Source organism: Phasianus colchicus, chromosome 36, assembly GCF_987193195.1.
Source record: "Phasianus colchicus chromosome 36, bPhaCol1.hap1.1, whole genome shotgun sequence".
NCBI lineage: Eukaryota > Metazoa > Chordata > Aves > Galliformes > Phasianidae > Phasianus > Phasianus colchicus.
This window is the reverse complement of record NC_143471.1, coordinates 447,476-467,407: the sequence shown is the minus strand read 5'-3', so window position 1 is coordinate 467,407 and position 19,932 is coordinate 447,476. Positions and strand designations below refer to the sequence as shown.

Here is a 19,932-nt window from a genome sequence, read left to right as displayed (position 1 = left end):
AGGCTGAGAGTGAAAAGGTTAAGTTTTGAAGTCATTGGACCATGTGCCTGATTTTCAGCAGAACAAAAGTGTCCTACTGGTTTTGTTCCCATTATGATACAGTCTCCTGTCATAGTTTCAAATAAAGTGAGCCTTATTTTATCCAGATGAAAAGAGAGGAGTAATGAAACACTGATAAATAACTTAAAACTGTAAATGACTCGATGATTCTTCAAGGAAACACAATACGCCAATGTTAAGTGTTACATCTGACAGAATATGTATCTGCTCACAGCTTGACTGGACATTTACCATAAGAGATCTATACGTTTGTACAGTCAACAAACGTACAGTTGAAAGAGTAGTGCAGTTAGGATGGTACTTTACAGGTGTTATAAAGATTATCGTGGTGGAAAAGAGACAATCGAAGAAAAAATGCTTGCTCGTATCCAAGGATCTAGGCTCACGTTGGAAAACTCCAAAAAGGAGGGATCTCCAGAAAGAGATCCTTCCCCAGTCGTGGTCAGCGCTTAAATGGGGTCTAGGAGGGGTACAGTATATTCAGAATATATCACTTTTTATTTCAAAATTTTTAACAGTCATCCCTTATTTCACAAACTTTTTTCTTTTACAGATTCATACCGATGCTGCGGTCCCTTTTCACGCCCCCGACCCCGCACATCCCATCCCACCGCCGTTCCCCTCCCGGGACAGCCGCACTGCCGCCATTTTCCCCGTCAAAGGGCGGCTCCATGGCGGCGGCAGCCTCAGGCGGTCGAGGGCCGCAACGGCCGAGGGCGCCGGCGCGCAGCTCGTCTCCGGGCGGCTACCCGAGCTCCAAGCCGCTCGGCCGGGACGGCTTCGCCTCTCCACGCCAGAAGGGGTCCGCCTCCCCGGGCCCTCGGTGGGAGCTCCCCGGGCACCGTCGGGGCGAAGGAACCGCGCGGAGCTACGGGGATGGAGACGGGGCCGGGGCCGGGGCCGGGGCCAGACCCCCGGCGGAGGCCGTGCCGAGCGCTCCCCGTCGGTTCCCGTCCGCAGAGCACCTCCGCACCAGCAAAGATGAGAGCGAGGAAGAGGAGAGAGGTGCGTGCGGCCCCGAGTCCGGCTTTGGGGGCGTTGGGAGGTGGAGCCGCGCTGCGAGGGGCCGGGCGGGCGGCGGGCTGCTGCGCCTCGTTTGTTCGTTAATTGACCACACCTTTTTATTTGTACAACTTCATTGCTTTTTTTCACAATTTTGTCACTTTTTTTTTCCCCCAAATACTTTTTCCCTATTTTTTTCAGATTCGTTATTTTTCCTTACGATTTTCAGAAGTCTGTCACCTGTTTTCAAGAACTTATTTTACAAGTTTATCCCTTTTCTTCCATGAATTCGTTTTTTCCACTAATCTTTCGAAGTCAATGTTTTCACAATTTTTTTTAGAATTGATTAGTTTTTTTCATGATTTTGTCACATATTTCAGGTTTTCTAAACAAATTCATTTCTTTAAACAGAATTTGCAAAAATTCATTTTCACTTTTTTCAACAAATTCGTTATATTTTTTCATGATGTGTTACGATTTCTTCACAAAATCATTCTAGTTTTTTTTAACAGTTTTTTCATAAATTCATCACATTTTCTGTTACAACATTTTCCCACAAGCTCACTTTTTTTTCCCATGTATTTATTCCTCTTTTTTTCTTTTTTCTTTTTTTTTTCCACAAAATTGTGTGGTTTTAATGAATTTTTCACAAATTTATCTTTTTCGGAATGAATTGCTTTTTTTTTTTTTTTTTCTAAAATCCATCCTTTTTTTTTTTAGAATGTTATGGCTTTTTATGAATTCATAAGTTTTCAGGTTTTGAATTATAATTCATCACTATTTTTTATCATGGACTTTTTTTCTACTTCATGGGTGGGTTTTTTTCAATGATTTTTTCTCAGATTTATCATTTTTTTTTTTTTTTTTCCCCAGTAATTCGTTTTAACGATTTCTCATTGAGGTTTTTTCCTTTTTCCAGAAAATATTCAGAAATGCATCTCTTTTTATCTCAAAATTTTTAACAGTCATCCTTCACGGACTTTTTTCTTTTACAAATTCATTACTTTTTCATGTCTTTTGCATTTTCTTGCACAAATAAATTGCTTTGTTTCACAAATTTTATGAATCCATCACTTTTTTTTTCATGAATTTCTCTCTTTTCCCAAACAAATTTATCATTTTTAACCTAGTGATGTTTTCCCCACTGTTTTTTCATGATTTCATGTATTATTATTATTATTTTTTAATTTTGTAAACCTTTGTTCATGAATTTAACATTTGTTGTCATTATATCATTATTATTCATTCATATTTCATATCACTATATCATATTAGTCGTAATATCACCATGTTGGTTTTTCTTGAATTCATTCCATTTTTCCACCCTACTTTCTTTGTGATGTTTTAACTTTTTTTTTTCAAGATTTCATCATGAATTCACCCAAATCTTTCACAAATGTGTTACCAGTTTTTTTCACCATGCATTTTTTAAAGAATGCATCATTTTTTCACACATTTATTGCATCCTATCTCACATTCTTTTCACAAATTTATCTATCATTTAAGTCTTCTTTTCATACAAATTAATTGAATTTTTCTTTACCTTTTTTCACTTTTTTTCTAAGTTTTTTACTGTTTTTCCATGATTTTTTTCACTTTTTCACAAATTCCTCACCTTTTCCTGCAGATTCATGTATTTTCCCCTCACATTTATTATTTTTTTCACCTGTTTATTTCTTTTTTCACAACCTTTTTCATGAATTTATTATGTTTTTCATTTTTTCACCTTTTTTCATATTTCTTCACTTCTTCACAAATATATTGCTTCTTTTACATGCTTTGTTCTCCCTATTTAGAAGACGTGGATGAGATCTTGCTGCTCACCACTTTTTTTTCTCTTTTTACACAGTATTTTCATTAGGTTTTTCACCTTTTTTTTTCCAAACAATTCGCATATTTTTCACAATTCCATTTGTTTTTTCATGAATTCATCACTTTTTTACATGAATTTGTTGCATTCTCTTCAGAAATTTTGTAAGAAGTCATCATTTTTTCATGTTATTCTTTTATTTTACAAATTCATGGTGCTCTATCTAAGGAATTTTCATGGATACATCTTGGTTTTAGTTGGTTTTGGTTTTTTTTTACTGAATCCAGTGCATTTTTTTCTTCCACAATTTCTTCATGAGTTTTTTCCTTTTTTCTTTTTTCCCCACAATTTTATCACGAATGAACCTTTTTTTTTTTTTAACAAACTCATCATCAATTTTTCTCATGCTTCTTTTTTTTCAACTAATTCGTCCCTTTTTTCATGGATTCATCGCTTTACATATTCTTCTCACAAATTTATCCATTTTTTCCACAAATTCATAGTTTTCTGCAATGCGTGTCCCCGCTTTGCAGAGGACCTGGCTGAGAGTTGACTGCTCAACAAGCTGCTCCACACCTCGCTGGTAGAGAACAGCCACCACGTGGAGGTGCTGCAGCAGGACCCCTCCTCCCCGCTCTTCTCCATCAGAACCTTCGAGGAGCTGCACCTGTGAGTCCCCCAGCACCTGGCCTCGCACACCCCACTTCCTATAGAATGCCCCAGGCTGTGCTTTTTCACAGGAAAAAGGAGCTTTTACAGGGTGTGTACACCATGGGCTTCAACAGGCCATCAAAGATCCAGGCAAACGCTCTGCCCATCTTGATGGCACATCCGTGAGTCCTTACCCCGCAGGAAGGGATGAACCAGCCCCAGTGTTCTGCCTCCCTGTGAGGTGCCAGCGCACAGACCCCAGACTTTTACTGCTAACATTTCCCTTGCAGTCCCCAAACTCTGATTGCGCAGAGCCAGTCTGGGACGGGCAAAACAGCAGCATTTGTCTTGGCCATGCTGAGCAGAGTGAAAGGTGCTGAGAGGTACCCGCAGGTATGCAGCAGGAGGATGGCCGCTGGGTAGGGGCAGAGATCTGGGTTTGCTCCTGTTACGTATGGCTTTGGGGTGTTGCAGGCATAGCTCTGGGTTTGTGTCCGTTTTGTAATTGCTGTTGATTATAATCTCAAGTATCGTCATTGCTGCTCATCATAAACTCAAGCATCCTGGTTACTGCTCACTGTAATCTCAAGCATCCTGGTTACAGTTTTTTGAAGTCTCTAATATTAAACGTCCTAATTGATGCTCATTATAATCTGCAGCTTCCTGGTTGCTAGTTGCTACTCATTTATACTTTTCAATGCTTTTTGATGCTTTTTGATGCCTGCCTGTTGCCTAATATCTCTCCCCCCCCTCCCAGTGCCTTTGTCTGGCTCCCACCTATGAGCTGGCCCTGCAGATTGGCCATGTGGCAGAGAAGATGGGGCGGTTCTGCAATGACATCAGGGTCACCTATGCTGTGCAGGGCAACAGAGGTTAGTCCAGGCCTGATGAGAGATTACAGCAGTTAGCAATCCCTAAGTGAATATAGGAATGCTCCATAAGCCCTGAAGTGCCAGGAGTTGCGCAGAGCTTGCTGAAGCAGTCTGCATTCGTGTGTGCTGCTGATAAGGAGTCACCCTGATGACCACTGGCTTCTTTTTGACACAGACACCCATTTTGCTGGTATCTAACCTTAAAAAGCTGCAGGGAAGCACTAAGCTCAAAAATTGCTACCTGCAATAGAGCTTCTCTTTGGAACTGAGGAAGTGAAGGACAAACATGATCAAACTGACAGAAATATAATTTGTTGAGTTTCCCGCTGGAAACCTCTTTGCATGTTGTTTTGCCCATGCCTTGTCCATTCCTTCCTTCTTTCTTGTCCATTTCTTTACTGTTCCTTGCTTGTTCCTTGTCCGTCCCTTTTCTTATTTCCATTCCCATGTCTTTCCCATTTTTTTTGCCCACTCCTCACCCGTCTCCCATTTTTTGCCCACACTTGCCTTTTTGACACCCCTTGCCCCTCTCTTTCCCGTCTTTTGCACCCCCTCTGGCAGTGTCCCCAGGCACCGTGCTGGAGGAGCAGATTGTCATTGGCACGCCAGGCACTATGCTGGACTGGTGCTTCAAGCGGAGACTGCTCAACATGAGGAGGATCTGCATGTTTGTGCTGGATGAGGCTGACATCATGATTGACACGCAGGGATTCTCCTCCCAGAGCATCCGCATCCAGAGGTGAGTCATGGAAATCTGCTTTTGGCATGGGAAGATGCAAAAGGGGAGGAGGAAGAAGGTAAGATTTTTCACAGAGGGCTTGCTTTCTCCAAAATGTGTTGATTTGTTTGTTTTTTTCCATAAGACTTGCATTCATTGTTAAATTGTAAGATTTTCACCAAAAAGTGCTAATGTACAAAGTCCTAGAGTAAATGAGTCCTCAATGCTAAATGAATTCCATGGGCTAACAAACTATCAGTGCTCTTGAGTCCACAGTGCTGTGTGCCTGTTTTTAATGAATCCTTAGTGCTAACGAGCTGCTAGGTCTGACGAGCTCTTCTCCTGCCCCAGGGCTCTCCCCAAGAACTGCCAGATGCTGCTTTTCTCTGCCACCTTCAAGGAAAATCTCTGGAAATTTGCCATGCAGATTGTCTCCAGGCCCATCATCATCAAGCTGCGACAGGAGGAGCTCACTTTGACCAACATTAGGCAGTACTATTTTGTCTGCAGGAACTGGGAGCAGAAGTATGAGGCCCTCTGCAACCTCTATGGCAGCATCACCATTGGCCAGGCCATGATCTTCTGCCAGGTACATCTCATCTGCAAACAGTGAGTAACTAGTATTCTGTCTGGCATGCTCAACCCAAGAGTGACCTCAATGCTGCTCCACAGATTGCCACAATGAATACAGGGGAGGGATGGGAAGCACACAGACAGCATTTAAAACTAAGTGTGGTAACAGCGCCTAATGGTTGAAACCACATTTACTTAACTGCCTTGGTGGGCATTGCTTGGAAACCATGCTCTGTTTCCTTAACCTTTATACTTTGTGTCTAGCAAAGACACTTTATGATCCAACTTCTTGCCCTGCTGCATCATTTTTGCTCCTTTGTGTCCCAACTTCCTGCTTGTTTTTGCCTTATTTCGAGGCTTTGTCTATTCCAAAGCACCAGGGGCTCAATGGAAAGGAGCACAGGCATTGGGAATGTGAAGGACTGGCACTGAGCAAGCAAGGATTTGGTAAAGTGATGTATTGGCATTAAGCTAGATGAGCAGTAGTAAGGACTTGGGGAAGTTGAAGGGTTGTTGATTGAGAGCAGCAGATGCAGAGCTGCTAGGGAAGCTCAGCCTTTTCCCACTTATGCAGACCCGCTGGAGTGCAGACTGGCTCTCTGTGAAGATGATTCAGGACGGGCACCAAGTGGCCATGCTGACAGCAGAGCTGTCCATCATGCAGAGAGCTGATGTCATCCAGAGGTTTCGTGATGGGAAGGAGAAGGTTCTCATCACCACCAATGTCTGTGCTAGAGGTCAGTCCCAAAAGCAGACACACTGAAGGGTGAAAATCTGCTTGCTTCCCCCAAGAAAATTCCTTTGCTCTGCGCCCTGTCGTGTGGAAATCCCTTCACTTTGAACAATTTTAAGCACTTAGGTTTTATGCTTCATGTTTCCAACTGTGCAGTGACAGGCCGAACTTTATCATGAAAGCTGAGGCTTTTGTCAGTATGATTCTGTGAATTAGGAAAAATTGACCATGATGGGGACTCAAAGGCAAAAGGGATGATAAATGCAAGTTTATCACAGAAGTGATCACAAAAAGAAAAAAATGATCAGAAATGCAAGGAAAAATTGGTCAGAAAGGCAAGGAAAGAGGGATTTAGAATGGAAATTTCAGAGAAAAAGTGATCAGAAATGCAAGTGAAGCAGTGATCTTGTCCAACGTGCACAGCAATTAAGAGGCAGCCTTCAGAGGGGGTTGGTAGATGGCTTTTAGGGTGGTAGAAAGCTCTTTTTGAGAATCCTCTGTCACTCAGGGATTGACGTGGCCCAAGTCACGATTGTGGTGAACTTCAGCCTTCCCATCAACCGTCAGAAGCAGCCAGATTTTGAGACCTACTTGCACCGCATCGGGCGGACAGGGCGCTTCGGGAAGAGGGGCATCGCCTTCAATATGGTGGACAGCCACAGCACGCACCTTGTGCGCTGCATAGAGGAGCATTTCCGTGAGTGCCCCTGTTCCCTTGTTCCTCTGTTCCTCCAGTGTAGCCAAGGACTACAAGCTCACCACTTGGTCATCCACTTTTCAATTTTTTCACTTCCACAGTAGCTGGAACTTTGTTTTTGGTTAAAAAAAACAAACAAACAGGGAGTGGGACTTTGCAGAGACAGAGCTGAGAAATTATTTAATAAGAAGATAAGATATAATTTAATAAGATATAATGAAAGATATAATGATATAAAACGAGAAAACAGACTACAAGGATTAGAAGCAGGGCTAAGCACACTGACCTGCCCCATTTTGCAGGCCCATTTTCTGCTTTCTTTGGCCTCTCTTCTCTGTGTTTCTCCCTACTGCCTCCTCTTCCATGTTTGTTACAGGTTTCTAACAATTCTATTCTGTGATTCAGTTCCCTTACCCTTCTCACCACAAGAGTGTTTTTCTCATGCTTTTCCCAGTTATAAAATGCAGAGTGAGCGCCCTGGAGTGGTCCCTGTGATTTCCTAAATAACCTACCAATTAATGAGCTTTGTTCTTTGTAGTTGTCTCAATCTTTGTTTGTTTCTCTCAGTTTTCTTTCTCTTTTTCCCCTTTTCTCTTTGTTTCCCAAAGATGAGACTTAATGTGGCAAAGAGACAAGTGTGTGATTTCCAAGATGAAAAACCAAGTGGTGGAGTAACCTCAGTTATCTGATCTTATTTCTTCATTCTCTACAGTCAGTCATAATGTTGAGATTGAAGGGACAGGACTGTCTTACAAGGATTAAACATCTTCCAAATGTTGCTTGCTTTTAGGATAGAGCATCTTCCAAATCTTCCATTTTTTAGATTAAAATATTGTATAAATGTTTGTTGTTTTGGGGATAAAATGTCTTTCACAAATTGTACCTTAATTCCTAGTGAGTGATGAAAATTGATGTGGGAGCTCAGATCACATCTAACCCCAACCCAAACTGATGCTTTTCACTTAAAACCTCTCTACAAATCTTGCTTTTTTTTAGCAGCCCCAAAGCAGTGGCACCTTGCCATTGCCAGAGACGTTTTTCTTTCTTGCACTGACATTTTTTTCCTTTCTACAGAGACCAAGATCAAGAGGCTGGACACAGATTGCATGGACAAGCTCGAAGAGCTGGAAAACTGAGCAAAAAACATGACTTAGCTTCAAAGAACTCACATTTTGGTTTAAAATGTGTGGAAAATCCAGGATAAAATCTCCCAGTTTTCAAAGTTCCTGGAGGTACTTGGTTTTGTTGTGACATTTTAGAAGGAGAGCAGGGGAAAAACCCTCAGCCTAAAAAAATTATTCTGATTGGTTTCTTTGATGTTTTGGGGGAATGTACCTTGGTGTTTTGTGGAAATGCTCCTTGATTTTTGGGCAGTGTTTGCCTGTTTTGGACACTTGCTCTGTTTGGGATACTATTGCCCTGTTCTGGGCTCTGTTCCTTGTTTTGAGGTGGGGTGGTGGTTTGTGGTTCTGGGGCACTGTTTGTTGGCTGAGGGTACGATTCCTTGTTTTGTTGGTTGTTGTTGTTTTTTTCTCTGAAAGAAATAAGTTTAAAGCAGACAAGTCCCGGTTCAACCATCTTGGTGTCTTAAGATTTGTGCAGAAGCTAGTCTTGAAGAGAGGAAGCACTGTTTTGTAATGTGTTAATTTCAGAGAGTGTGAAGAGGAGTTGGAAACTGGGGAACCAAAAAACAGTTCATTAAAGATAATAAACACAAGGGAAAAATGCTATTTTTTTTCCTAATTTCTTTTTTTCCTTTTAAATAAAAGCAGTTTGGTGCTAAATGATCCCTTTGTTTTGGAGGGTGTTCAGCATACAACATCAAAAACATTCAGTTACTCCAGTAATTTTCTCAGGTCAACACTAAAATGTTTTACATTATTAGTAAGTCTTGGCTCTTAATGGTGGGCCTGATTTTCCTCTCACTGACATTAGGATTGAATTAATGGAAGGCTATGAATTTGCAGTGCAGTATTGCAACGAATGGGGTTATACCACAAAAATTTGCTGTGTCCAGATGTGGACAGTAACAACTAAAAGCCTCTTTCATCTCCATTTCCTACAAATTCTGCAGGAAATTCCTAAAAATTACCTGCTCTCACCCCTCTAGTTATTATTGCAAAACTTTAATTGAAGAATTAACTTCACCTTTTTTTGTTGGTGGTGCATTGTTTACTGAGTTGTCAATCTTAAGGCAGGTAGTGTCACATAATAAAGGTTTAACCAGTACAGACTTACCAAATACAGACAGAGATTAGTAAGTGAGCTGAATTTCAGCATGCCAGGCATCTGCATCTCTCACCTTCAGAATATTGTTGTTAACATTTACAGTTGTTTTTTTTTTAAGTTCTAGGTTTTAAGGGAGGGGAAGGAAGACAATTTTTACTCTGGAACTGAATGTTTGCTTTCATTTTGCCAGTTGCATTGTCTTCCAGTACTCTAACAGCAGACAGATAAGCAGGAAGTCAGCTGTTGTACAGCACGACACACTGACAGTTATTTCCTGACTGACAGGCTCAGCATTGTCTCCTAAGACCTAAATTGAGTTCAGTGAAGCAATGAGAGGCTGCTGCTGATTTAAATTGTATTTCTGTCAGTTAGAATGTGCTTTCTTGCTCAGTTTTTCTTCCCGTATCCAGTTCACAGTTTGCTTTCAACTATTCCCATCTATCAACAGGGACAGTGGATGTAATACCTTCGCTTCTTACCTGTTTTTGTCATTTTTATATTCTTTCTAATGCATTCCTTTTAACTTTCATATAAAAGCCATGTTTAATGCAACTCTCCCCTTAGCTACTCCATGTTTTTCATAATTAAAATCTTCAAACACATGGACGTTAGTTAGCAGAAGGTGTTTCTGCAGACCTATGCCAATAGCCTGCCAAAATTGTCACAGCACAGCAGAAAAACAGCAAGAAAGGTGTTGACAGAAGCATGTAAGGCGCACAGCTCCACATACATGGCTTGCTCTGTGCAAAGACTGAGAGAATTGTATGCAGGAAAATCTGGGGGTGCCAGGCTCTGTGCAAGACACAAAGTGAACTTTTTTTGAAGCTGTAGATCTGGAAGATGTTAATTAATGTCAGTAAAATAGGAGCAAAGAATTTAAGGCAAAAATAGAAATAAAATGTGTCAACAAACTTTCCATTCTCTAAAATGCTTTGGGGTCTTAGTTTAAAAAGGTGATAGTTTTTGAGAAGATTTAATGTCTTTTTTCTTCCTTTCTCTTTTTTTTTTTTTCTTTTTTATTTTACAAAAAGTACAAAGAATATTTTCCAGAACTGTGTTTGGAAGACACAGATGTCTTCAGTCACAGGGGCACAGACACCTGGTGCCAGTGTTTATGCCCTGCAGCCCACACTCAGCTTCCACCTCAGCTCTACCCTGCTGCTTACATGATCTCCCTCACCTTCTCAGTGCTTCCAGCTCTCCTGACTGTGGTTAAGGGTATCTTTTCACCAGGCAGTCTGTATGTATGTCCTTTCCACTGCTCTCCACATTTTCTTTTCCCTTTGCTCTTTAGCCATTCATATACTTCCCATCTACTTGGCTGCTGTATGAGAGTTAGAAACTTGTCCCATCTCAAAAATCTAATGAACTCTTTAGTCAACTTCTTAATTGTGTTTATCATAGAACCATATCATAGAATCATAGAACAGGCTGGGTTGAAAAGGACCACAATGATCATTTTGTTTGAACCCCCTGCTATGTGCAGGGTTGATGACCAGCAGACCAGGCTGCCCAGAGCCACATCCAGCCTGGCCTTGAATGCCTGCAGGAATGGGGCATCCACAGCCTCCTTGGGCAACCTGTTCCAGTGCCTCTCCACCGTCAGAGTGAAAGACTTCCCACTAATGTCATACCTAAACCTCCCCATTCCCCCTTCTCCTATCACTATCATCCACCCTTGTAAACAGTCATTCCCCCTGCTGTTTATACACCCCCTTCGAGTATTGGAAGGCCACAGTTCCAGAGGTTCCCCTGGAGCCTTCTCTTCTCCTAAGGGCTAAACCAGCCTGGTTCCCTCAACCTTTCTTCACAGGAGAGGTGCTCCAGCTCTCTGATCATCTTAGTGGTCCTGCTCTGGACTCGTTCCAAGAGCTCTGCGTCTTTGTTGTGCCGGAGGCCTCAGGTCTGGGCACAGTACTGCAGATGAGGCCTCACAAGAGGCGGACAATCACCTCCCTCTCCCTGCTGGCCACCCCTTTTTTAATGCAGCCCAGAACTCAGCTGGCTGCCAAGCTGTGAGCGCACACTACTGGTTCATGTCCAGCTTCTTGTCCACCAGGTCCCTCAAGTCCTTCTTCACAGGGCTGCTCTCAAGGAGATCTTCCCCCAGTTTGTATAAATACCTGGGATTGCCCTGACCTAAGTGCAGCACCCTGCACTTGGCCTTATTGAACCTCATTAGGTTTTTATGTCCCCACTTCTCCATCCTATCCAGATCCCTCTGGATGGCTTCCCTTCCCTCCAGTGTATCGACTGCACCACTCAGCTTGGTGTCATCTGCAGTCTTGCTGAGGGTGTACTTGATGCCATCATCTGTGTCACTGATGATTACGTTAAAGAGCACCAGTCCCAAGACCAACCCCCCCTTCCTGTCTCCAACTAATACATTTCTTCTACAAATATTCCCTGTGGAAGGCAGACCTTCTTAAATGCAGCTGGGATGTGGCAGCCAATTGAGGAGAGTGCTTTGCTGTTCATTCAGTTGTATCATGTACTTATGTTTGCTGACAATAAAGAGAAATGCTGTGCCTATGTGCAGCCAGGATCCACCCCCTCCCAGACCTTGTATAAGGGTTGGCAGTGGAGGCAAGAATGTTTTTCTTGAGATCTCTGCCTACCTGGGGCCTTCTGAATTTTTCCTTTGCTTCTGCATCCACAGCTGCTGCACTTAGGCTTATCCTCACTTGCTTCAGCCTGGGACTCTGCTACCCTGCTATCATAGCTTTGTTTTCCATCGCATTATAGCGTTACAGCTGTTTTCCCTTATGTTCCTTAGTTTCCCATTTTTTTCCTCCTTTTTATTGTCTTCCAGTTTCCAGCAGCACAGGGAACAATGCAATCAGAAGTTCTCTCTCCTCCCTTTTTTTTTTTTTTGTTTGATTTATTATTCTTAATTATTCTACATTCTCTCACTTCCTTTTAATAAATCAATTCTACCTCAGTTGGTTTTTTTCTTCTATCTTCCCCCCCTTCTCTCATGGGGAGAGATGTCACGTGATTAACTCCTCAAACTGCAACACAATTCAAAGAAATTATCTGAAATTAAATGCAATCCAATGTAATGGAATGAAATCCAATGTAACCCTTGCCCTAACCATAAACCAAACACAATACAGTGTAATGAAATACAATGCAATGGGATGAAATGAAATATAACATAATGGAATGTAATACAGTCATAACCCCAACCATAAGCCTAACTTAACCCTAATCTTTTCACTAAGCGTAATCTACCACAAACATTAAACCAAACAAGTAATACAATGGGATGAAAAATAATGCATAGCAAGGCAATTAAATGCATTATAATGGAATGCAATGCAATCCTAACCCTAACCATAACCCTTATCCTAATCCTAGGCCTAGCCCAAACCTTAATGCTAAACCTAACCCTAACTCTAACCCTAACACTAACCCCAACCCCAACACAAACCCTAACCTTATCTCTAAGCCTAACCCTAACCCATAAGTAATACAATGGAATGAAACCAAATGCAATACAAAGCTAAATCCTAGTCAAGTTAAAGTTCATGAATTCAACAGAAATTTGATCTGTCTAGTTAGTGTTCACTGTGAACCATGTGTAGTGCCTTAAGAAATCTCCCTACAGTTTGTCCAGCTGTGTTATGCTGAGCTACTACTTCCTTCATCATGTAAGGCAATAGAGGAAGGAGAGTAAACCAGCAAACTAACACGTGCCAATATAAAGAAAAATGCAAGAGTCAATCATATTTTAGAATTCATATAAAACATCTGCCCTTCCTGTCCAGACATTCTGCCATGTCAACCACTTTTATATATCACTTTTACCAAGGACAGAGAGAGGTAACATGAGCAGCGTTACTGGAACTCCACAACAAAATGCCCGTTTCCCTCTCTTTGGCTTTATTGTATAAAATCCATTATTTGCTTCTGAGTCTGTGGTTAGACATTCTATATTAGGAAAAAAAAAAGCTGCATGCAATTCTTATTCACATTGAGAGAGAATTGTGAAAAGAGACATCTCCATGGAGAATGTCATATGCCTTTTAAATTAATGATTTTGATCTCTCATTTTTTGTAGCAACATTCATTGAGAGGAAGAGAAATTTTTATGGGTCTGGGAAAGAAAGAGTTTAGAGGTCAATTGGTGCAATCTTATTGAAGTTAGAAACACATGCAGAAATACAAAGAAAAAAAAAAGAGAGAGTGGCTCTTTTAACAAGTGTGTTGAACTATGCTATATCTTTTCATCATCTAAAACAAAGTTGCATGTTCTTGTTTAATGATTACAGTTAAACTTACATAAAATGGAAAACTGAAAAAAAAAAAAATATATATATATATATATATATATATCTGCTTCTGGTGGTCAGATATTGGTGCTCCTAAGTCACATAGAGATACAGCTGAGGTATTAAGGAATATCTCACACTTGCATATCAACTTAAGAGATCTTTTTTTTTTTTTTTTTTTTTATGTAAAATGAGTCTGTTTTAATTTTGATCTAAATTTTGGCTTTCCAAGCTGGAAGAACAAACCTTCTGTATACTATGTCAAGGAAAACTATCTAGTAATGTGTTAAATAAGACAGTAGTTACAGATATTTTCATTTTTATGAGTTGTTAGAAAACAATATTTGCAAATATATCTTTTTCTGCCACTATTCTGTGCTTCTTTTTACTTGGTCTGATAGTTCCACACTGTCATCTGACATCTGAGAACAAAACTCTCTATCTCCAATGTGGTGCTGGAAAACAGCATTCCTTTATTCCTCCTAATCTGTACTGAGCAACATGACACATCAAGCACACGCTCTCAGAGCTCAAGTTCTACATTTTAAAAGTTAAGACATGCATATGCAATACATTGGCATACACATTTGTTCTATTCCAAGAACTCATTAATATACAATAATGTTCTTCTGGGCATGCAAGGTAGTGGCCTGTCCTTACCTTAGACCACCTACTTCTGCCTCATTTGTCCATCATCAGCTTCATCACAGTGTCCTTTCGCTGACCCTTTAGCTGTTTTTCCCCAGTTTGGCAAGTTTCCATTGCCATGAGCAACTTCCTACCTTGGTGCACTATAACTCAAAACAATATATGTGAAATCAAAGAAAAGGTCTTTGCACTGTGTGGACACAGATAAAAGTAGATTACTGTGCCTCCACTGCTTCTGTGAAGTTCATCCATTGAAAAAAAAAAATTGCTGTTCAGAAATTGCTGTTCAGAAACACAGCTAAACTGGAAAGGTTTAGAAATAGAACTCATTAATTTCTTTTGCTAAAAGAGTACACTGGTACTTGAACAAAGACAACAATCCCAATTTCAAAAACAGCCTATAACAATACCTAAGTTTCATAACATAGTTTACACCTTAGTCTAAAAAGGTTCCTAAAAATTCTGTATAAGTATTTGCCTACTTGTAATAGAGTGCCTGCGTGCACGGAGCATTTAACGGCTTTTGTGCCATCACTAGGGAGCAGGATGCCTCCTCAGTATTGGCTCCTACTGGAACATGGTTATTAATCAACTTATCAATCTCTCTCTCCTCACCTCTGATACTACGCAGCTATTTAATTGCTTCTTGCAGCTCAGCCACCTGTCCTAAATGATCATCCAGCTGCACGCGTCCAGTGCAGGTGCTTACCACATCACAAGGAGAAGGTTCAAGGCACTCAGTACAACCAACAGCCTGAAGCAAAGTCTCCTTTCTTGCCATATCTGCCCGAGTGGATGAATCGGACACCCTCGGGGATTTCCTGAAGGGGCAGAGCTCTTGGCTCTCAGTGGTGTGTCCACCACCATACTGATAGAGGTGAAGAGCACTACCCTTGCCTGTTGAGATCTTCTGGCTTCGTGCTCCGTGCTCTCATCCTGAAGGACCATTTCAACCACCCAGATGTATGCAGGGAAATGAGCAGGTGAGATGGAAACAATCCAGGTGATTGCTGAAGTTGGTTGATGATAACATCCTGATCTGGGTATTGGACAAATTGACCAGAGGCAAAGCAATACTAGACCTAGTGCTGACGCAGGTGAGATCGCTCACTAAAGATGTTAAGATCGGCGGCACTGATTAGAACCACCACTACAGTAAGACCGAGCACGTACAAGGACACAGAACCCTCGGTTAGTGATTTCAGGGAAAGTACTGACTACGTTTGAGCCATCTGGGAAAACCATGACATGCATGACACAGGAGATGCGCATCAGCTGAAGAAGCTCTTCTGCGCAAAGTAGGCAGAATGATTCCCCATGTGTCAGCACCAAAAAAATGAATGCCTGCTTCAAAGCAACAAAAATCTCCTTGAGAGCAGCCCTGCAGAGAAAGACTTGGGGGTCCTGATAGACAAAAAGCTGGACATGAACCAGCAGTGTGCGCTCACAGCCTAGAAGCTAGCTGTGTTCCGGGCTGCATTAAAAAAAGAGTGGCCAGCAGGGACAGGGAGGTGATTGTCCACCTCTTATGAGGCCTCATCTGCAGTACTGTGCCCAGACCTGGGGCCTCCAGCACAACAAAGACGCAGAGCTCTTGGAACGAGTCCAGAGCAGGACCACTAAGATGATCAGAGAGCTGGAGCACCTCTCCTGTGAAGAAAGGTTGAGGGAACCAGGCTGGTTTAGCCCTTAGGAGAAGAGAAGGCTCCAGGGGAACCTCTGGAACTGTGGCCTTCCAATACTTGAAGGGGGTGTATAAACAGCGGGGGGAATGACTGTTTACAAGGGTGGATAGTGATAGGAGAAGGGGGAATGGGGAGGTTTAGGTATGACATTAGTGGGAAGTCTTTCACTCTGACGGTGGTGAGGCACTGGAACAGGTTGCCCAAGGAGGCTGTGGATGCCCCATTCCTGCAGGCATTCAAGGCCAGGCTGGATGTGGCTCTGGGCAGCCTGGTCTGCTGGTTGTCGACCCTGCATGTAGCAGGGGGTTGAAACGAGATGGTCATTGTGGTCCTTTTCAACCCAAGCCATTCTATGATTCTATGATATGGTTCTACGACTCCTGGCTTGTCTGGGCCGGACTGAAAAAGAAAAATTGTCTGTTGCTAAGCTTGGAAAACTGTTGAAACATCTCTCTGGCCACTGACAGGTTAACTGGGAAGGCAGTGGGGGACATAAAAGCATTAGCAGCCTCAAGAGTGTAATCTTTAAGGCTCATACCGTGGCATGTTGTAAACAAACACCATACAGGGGACCCAGCTGCGCTTTTAGGGCTCCCGTGTATATGTGTGTATATATCTATACATATATAAATATATATATATATATACAAATCAAAACAACAGAGTGTCATTCTCTAAAATGTTCCATTAGGTTCGAAGTAATGTAATCTCTCCCTTGCAGGTGACGCTGATCAAGCCCCAGGAGCCCCGGGCGGCATGGGGCTGGAACTGAGAGCTCGGTCCAACTGCAGGTGGCGGCAGCGTGCGCTACAGCTTTTTCCTGGCTGGAGTGCGAGGTGGAAAAGGCGTGGAGGGCGCGGCTTCAGGCCAGCCGGGAGATGTCACAGCACAGATGACATCACCCGGAGCCCGCGTGCTGTCACAATGCCCTGCCATGACGACGCCGGGCCCTCCCCAAGGACAGCTGCCCGCCGGCTCCAGGCACCTCATTCGTGAGCTGTGCTGCCCGCAGCCGCTCGCCGTGCGCTGTGCCCGAGAGCAGCCCCAGCAGCAGACCAGCTCAGCCTCTTCGCGTTCGTCCTCCAAGGCTCTCAGAGGTGAGGGAGAGCTCCAGCACGCTTCAGGCTGCAGAGCCCGGCCGCAGGATGCGGGCTTAGCTCCGCTGTGCGTGAGGGGCGTGCAGCACGAGACTGGCAGGACTGCCGTGAGCAGGAGAAATTGCTGCTGGCCCTTCTGGCTTGGGAGCTGCAAGCCACGTGGCGGGCGGCTCGCGGCTGGGCAAAGGAGACAGCCCTCTCCTGCCTGCCCCTCTGGGCTCCGAGGGCCGGGGGGCAGGAAGCAAAGCTCACCCGTGGCCTCTGCCAGGGCAGCCTGTCACTAACTCCTCTGCTCTTGCCTTTAGGTTTGGAGGCACGTGCCTGCCAGCATGGACAGAGCCTGGGTGGGGACGTGGAGACCTCATCGCCCACGCGGCCTCATCTCGGCCCAGTTCCCCAGCCCCGGGCCCCAGTACTCCATCCCGGGGACAACAGGTACAGCGGCCATCCCCAGGGAGGGGCGCGCATCAGGGACATCACGGGGCAGAGCAGCTCCTGAGCCTTTCCCCATTCCGGCAGAGCCTCCCACAGGCTCAGCTCGGCAGCTGCACAGAGGCGCTCTGGGGGCTCTCGCTATGGAGTGCCTGCACGCGTGGTGCGGGAAGGCCTTTGGAAACTGCTGGCTACAGGCAGCGTGCTGGCCAAAGCTCCGCTCTCTTTTTCCGGTGACTTTGCAAGGCGCTGGCTCAGCCGTTTGCACTCAGGGGCTGACTCTTGTGCGCTGCGAGGCCCCGCACGGCTCGCCTCCGTTGGTCTGGGAGGAAGAAGTCACGTGGGAAGGGAATGTCAGGAGGCCAGGCGCCTAACTGCGCCTAACTGCTCCACAGGAGCTTGAAACGTGCAGCTGCTCAGGGGTGTGCTCTCTTCTGCTTTTCCTCCTAGGTTTCGTGGGCCACAGCCCCACCAAAGCCCGTGCCCCCGCATACACGTTTCGTGGGACCAAACCGCCTGTGGCCGAGAGCTGCGGGCCAGGTCCCTGCTACTTTGTGGAGCCCGCCATCACCAGGAACGGGAAGTACGTGGCTCCGGGCGCCCACCTTTGCGGACGACCCACGACGGAGACCACCGTCACCCCTGGACCCAGTGAGTACCACTTCTGCAGCGCTTCCCCCACACAGGACGAGCACGGGGCGTTTGCCCTGGGTCAGCTCGCGCCCTGATGGAGCTGTAGGTCTTTTGCGAGAGAACACAAACGGCTCTGAGCAGCGATAAACGCCCTCGGAGAAGGACCGCTGCCCAGCACCACGGGCTGAGGGCACAAGGACCCCGCATCCGAAAAGAGCAAAGAGCCATGGGCTGACAGGAGGGACAGCACGGCAGGACATAGTGGCGGGGCACGGAAAAGCGTCCCCGCGTGCTGCCTGGGTCCCCCAGCAATCCTGCAGCTCTTCAGAAGACTCTTTCCTCGGGCCATTGTCTCTGCGGCTGCAGAGGGAGACCAGCGCTTCACAGCTTTCTTCCTCTTCTCCTCCGCCCCAGGTGACTACCGCACCGAGGCAGCCAACAGGCACATCTTCAAGTGCCCACCGGTGCAGTCCATGGCCTTCCGGCGGGAGCCCCTGCGTACAGACCGCCCTCCAGGTATGCCGACCCTGGCAAAGGCAGACCCTTCAGCCTGAGCATCGTCCAGGGCCGGGCTGCTGCCCAGCACCAGCAGCGGGCCTACTGTGCAGCCTGCGCAGCGCTGGGGCCGCTAGCTTTCTGGCATGACCAACACCTCTCGGCCCGCAGAGGCTCCGGCTGCTCGGGCTCGGAGCTGCCGGCACTGGCCCAGTGCCAGAGTAGAGGGAGGAACTGGCAGAGGGGCGAGACCTCCCACCAGCAGGCTGGGCAGGCTGCCCCTCTCTGCTGCTTCCGTCTCCTCCAGCCCCTCGCGCACACGCTCTCTGCTGCTCCTCCTGCAGGTCCGGGCACCTACACACTGCCCAGGCTGATGGGCCCCAATACGGCCTACACGTTGGCCAGCCCCTGCTACTCCATGAGGGGAAGGAGCCAGCGCGGCCGCTTTGACGAAGACCTCGCCAAGGTGAGCTCTGCTGCTCCTCTTTTCCATGTTAGCATCCAAAGCTGGGCTGCTCTCCCTGTGCCACAGGGGCTTCCAAGCCTGCTGCACCTTTGCTTAACGCAGGCTTCCAGGGAAAGAGAGAGCCTTGAATGTGATCCCAGCCCCGTGCGCCCATGACTCTCTTGCAGACTCCGGGTCCTGCGGCGTTGCCCAAAGTAGCTGTGGATGCCTACAAGACCAGGGCGCCCGCGTACACCATGGCGGCCCGACCAAAACCCGCAGAGGGCAAAGCAGCGAAGCCGGGGCCGGCAGACTACAGCGTAGGCCGGGTAAGGCAGCTAGCTGCTCAGCTCTTCCCCTCTGTTTCACAAGCACAGCCTTCACGCCTCTCCCCCTTCCCCCGAGGCTTCCTCCGGCCAAAGAGCTTCTGGCCGCAGGGACCAAGTGCCGGACAGCAGGCCTGCTCCCTGCCCTCGTGCCACCTCCGAGCAGAGGAAGGGACAGACAGCACAGCATGCAGCTTTTCCTCCCTCTGCTCCCTTTCCCTTCACGGGGCGTGCTGGTCCTTCACAAGCTCTTCTGGGGGACGCAGCTCAGAAGGGCTCCAGGCGGCACGCCCCCAGCGGAGGAGAGTTAGCTGCGAGGTCCCAGGTGCACATCCAGCCCTCTCCGAGACAGGAGGTGCCCGTAAGCGCACCTCCTGTCAGGCCAGCCCAGCTCCCTGAGCCAGCTCTGCTCCAGCTGCAGCGGCCCTGCGCTGGCGCTCAGCCCTGCCCAGAGAGGCACCCGGGACTGTCTGGCATCGGGAGGGGTGCGGGACAGCAGGGTGCGAGGGCAGCAGAGAAGACAAGGGCCCTTGTGGATCTGCCTTTCCTTTT

The 19,932-nt window shown here is 45.7% G+C and overlaps 1 protein-coding gene and 1 long non-coding RNA gene across 9 annotated transcripts; one reads left to right on the top strand and one right to left on the bottom strand.

Annotated features, from left to right (window-relative positions):
• Positions 1–233: 233 nt before the first annotated feature.
• Positions 234–8,338, top strand: LOC116232798 (ATP-dependent RNA helicase DDX25-like). Of its 7 annotated transcripts, none has more exons than XM_090129399.1 (9): positions 234–1,065; positions 3,406–3,705; positions 3,814–3,916; positions 4,281–4,395; positions 4,957–5,134; positions 5,465–5,702; positions 6,261–6,423; positions 6,928–7,116; positions 8,191–8,338. In XM_090129399.1, exons 2-9 carry the CDS (start codon positions 3,587–3,589, stop codon positions 8,250–8,252), a joined length of 1,167 nt encoding a protein of 388 aa, XP_089985525.1. In that variant the 5' UTR covers positions 234–1,065; positions 3,406–3,586; the 3' UTR covers positions 8,253–8,338. The 7 variants fall into 7 exon arrangements, with proteins under 7 accessions (XP_089985525.1, XP_089985524.1, XP_089985527.1 ...); XM_090129398.1 differs by having other exon boundaries at positions 3,376–3,705; XM_090129395.1 differs by lacking the exon at positions 234–1,065 and having other exon boundaries at positions 3,115–3,541; positions 3,613–3,705.
• A 2,735-nt stretch (positions 8,339–11,073) lies between these two features.
• Positions 11,074–15,545, bottom strand: LOC149913520 (uncharacterized). Of its 2 annotated transcripts, none has more exons than XR_016461076.1 (3): positions 14,883–15,545; positions 14,280–14,410; positions 11,074–12,356 (listed from the first exon to the last, which is right to left on the bottom strand). It is a non-coding gene; the product is annotated as an uncharacterized LOC149913520 (long non-coding RNA). The 2 variants fall into 2 exon arrangements; XR_016461077.1 differs by having other exon boundaries at positions 14,977–15,545.
• Between the last annotated feature and the right edge of the window lie 4,387 nt (positions 15,546–19,932).

Excerpts from the sequence above, each read along its gene's own strand:
- LOC116232798 (XM_090129399.1), top strand. The coding sequence starts at position 3,587 with ATGCCCCAGGCTGTGCTTTTTCACAGGAAAAAGGAGCTTTTACAGGGT. Across the intron at positions 3,917-4,280 it reads GTGCTGAGAGGTACCCGCAG|TGCCTTTGTCTGGCTCCCAC; the intron begins GTATGCAGCAGG and ends CCCCCCTCCCAG. Across the intron at positions 6,424-6,927 it reads CACCAATGTCTGTGCTAGAG|GGATTGACGTGGCCCAAGTC; the intron begins GTCAGTCCCAAA and ends TCTGTCACTCAG.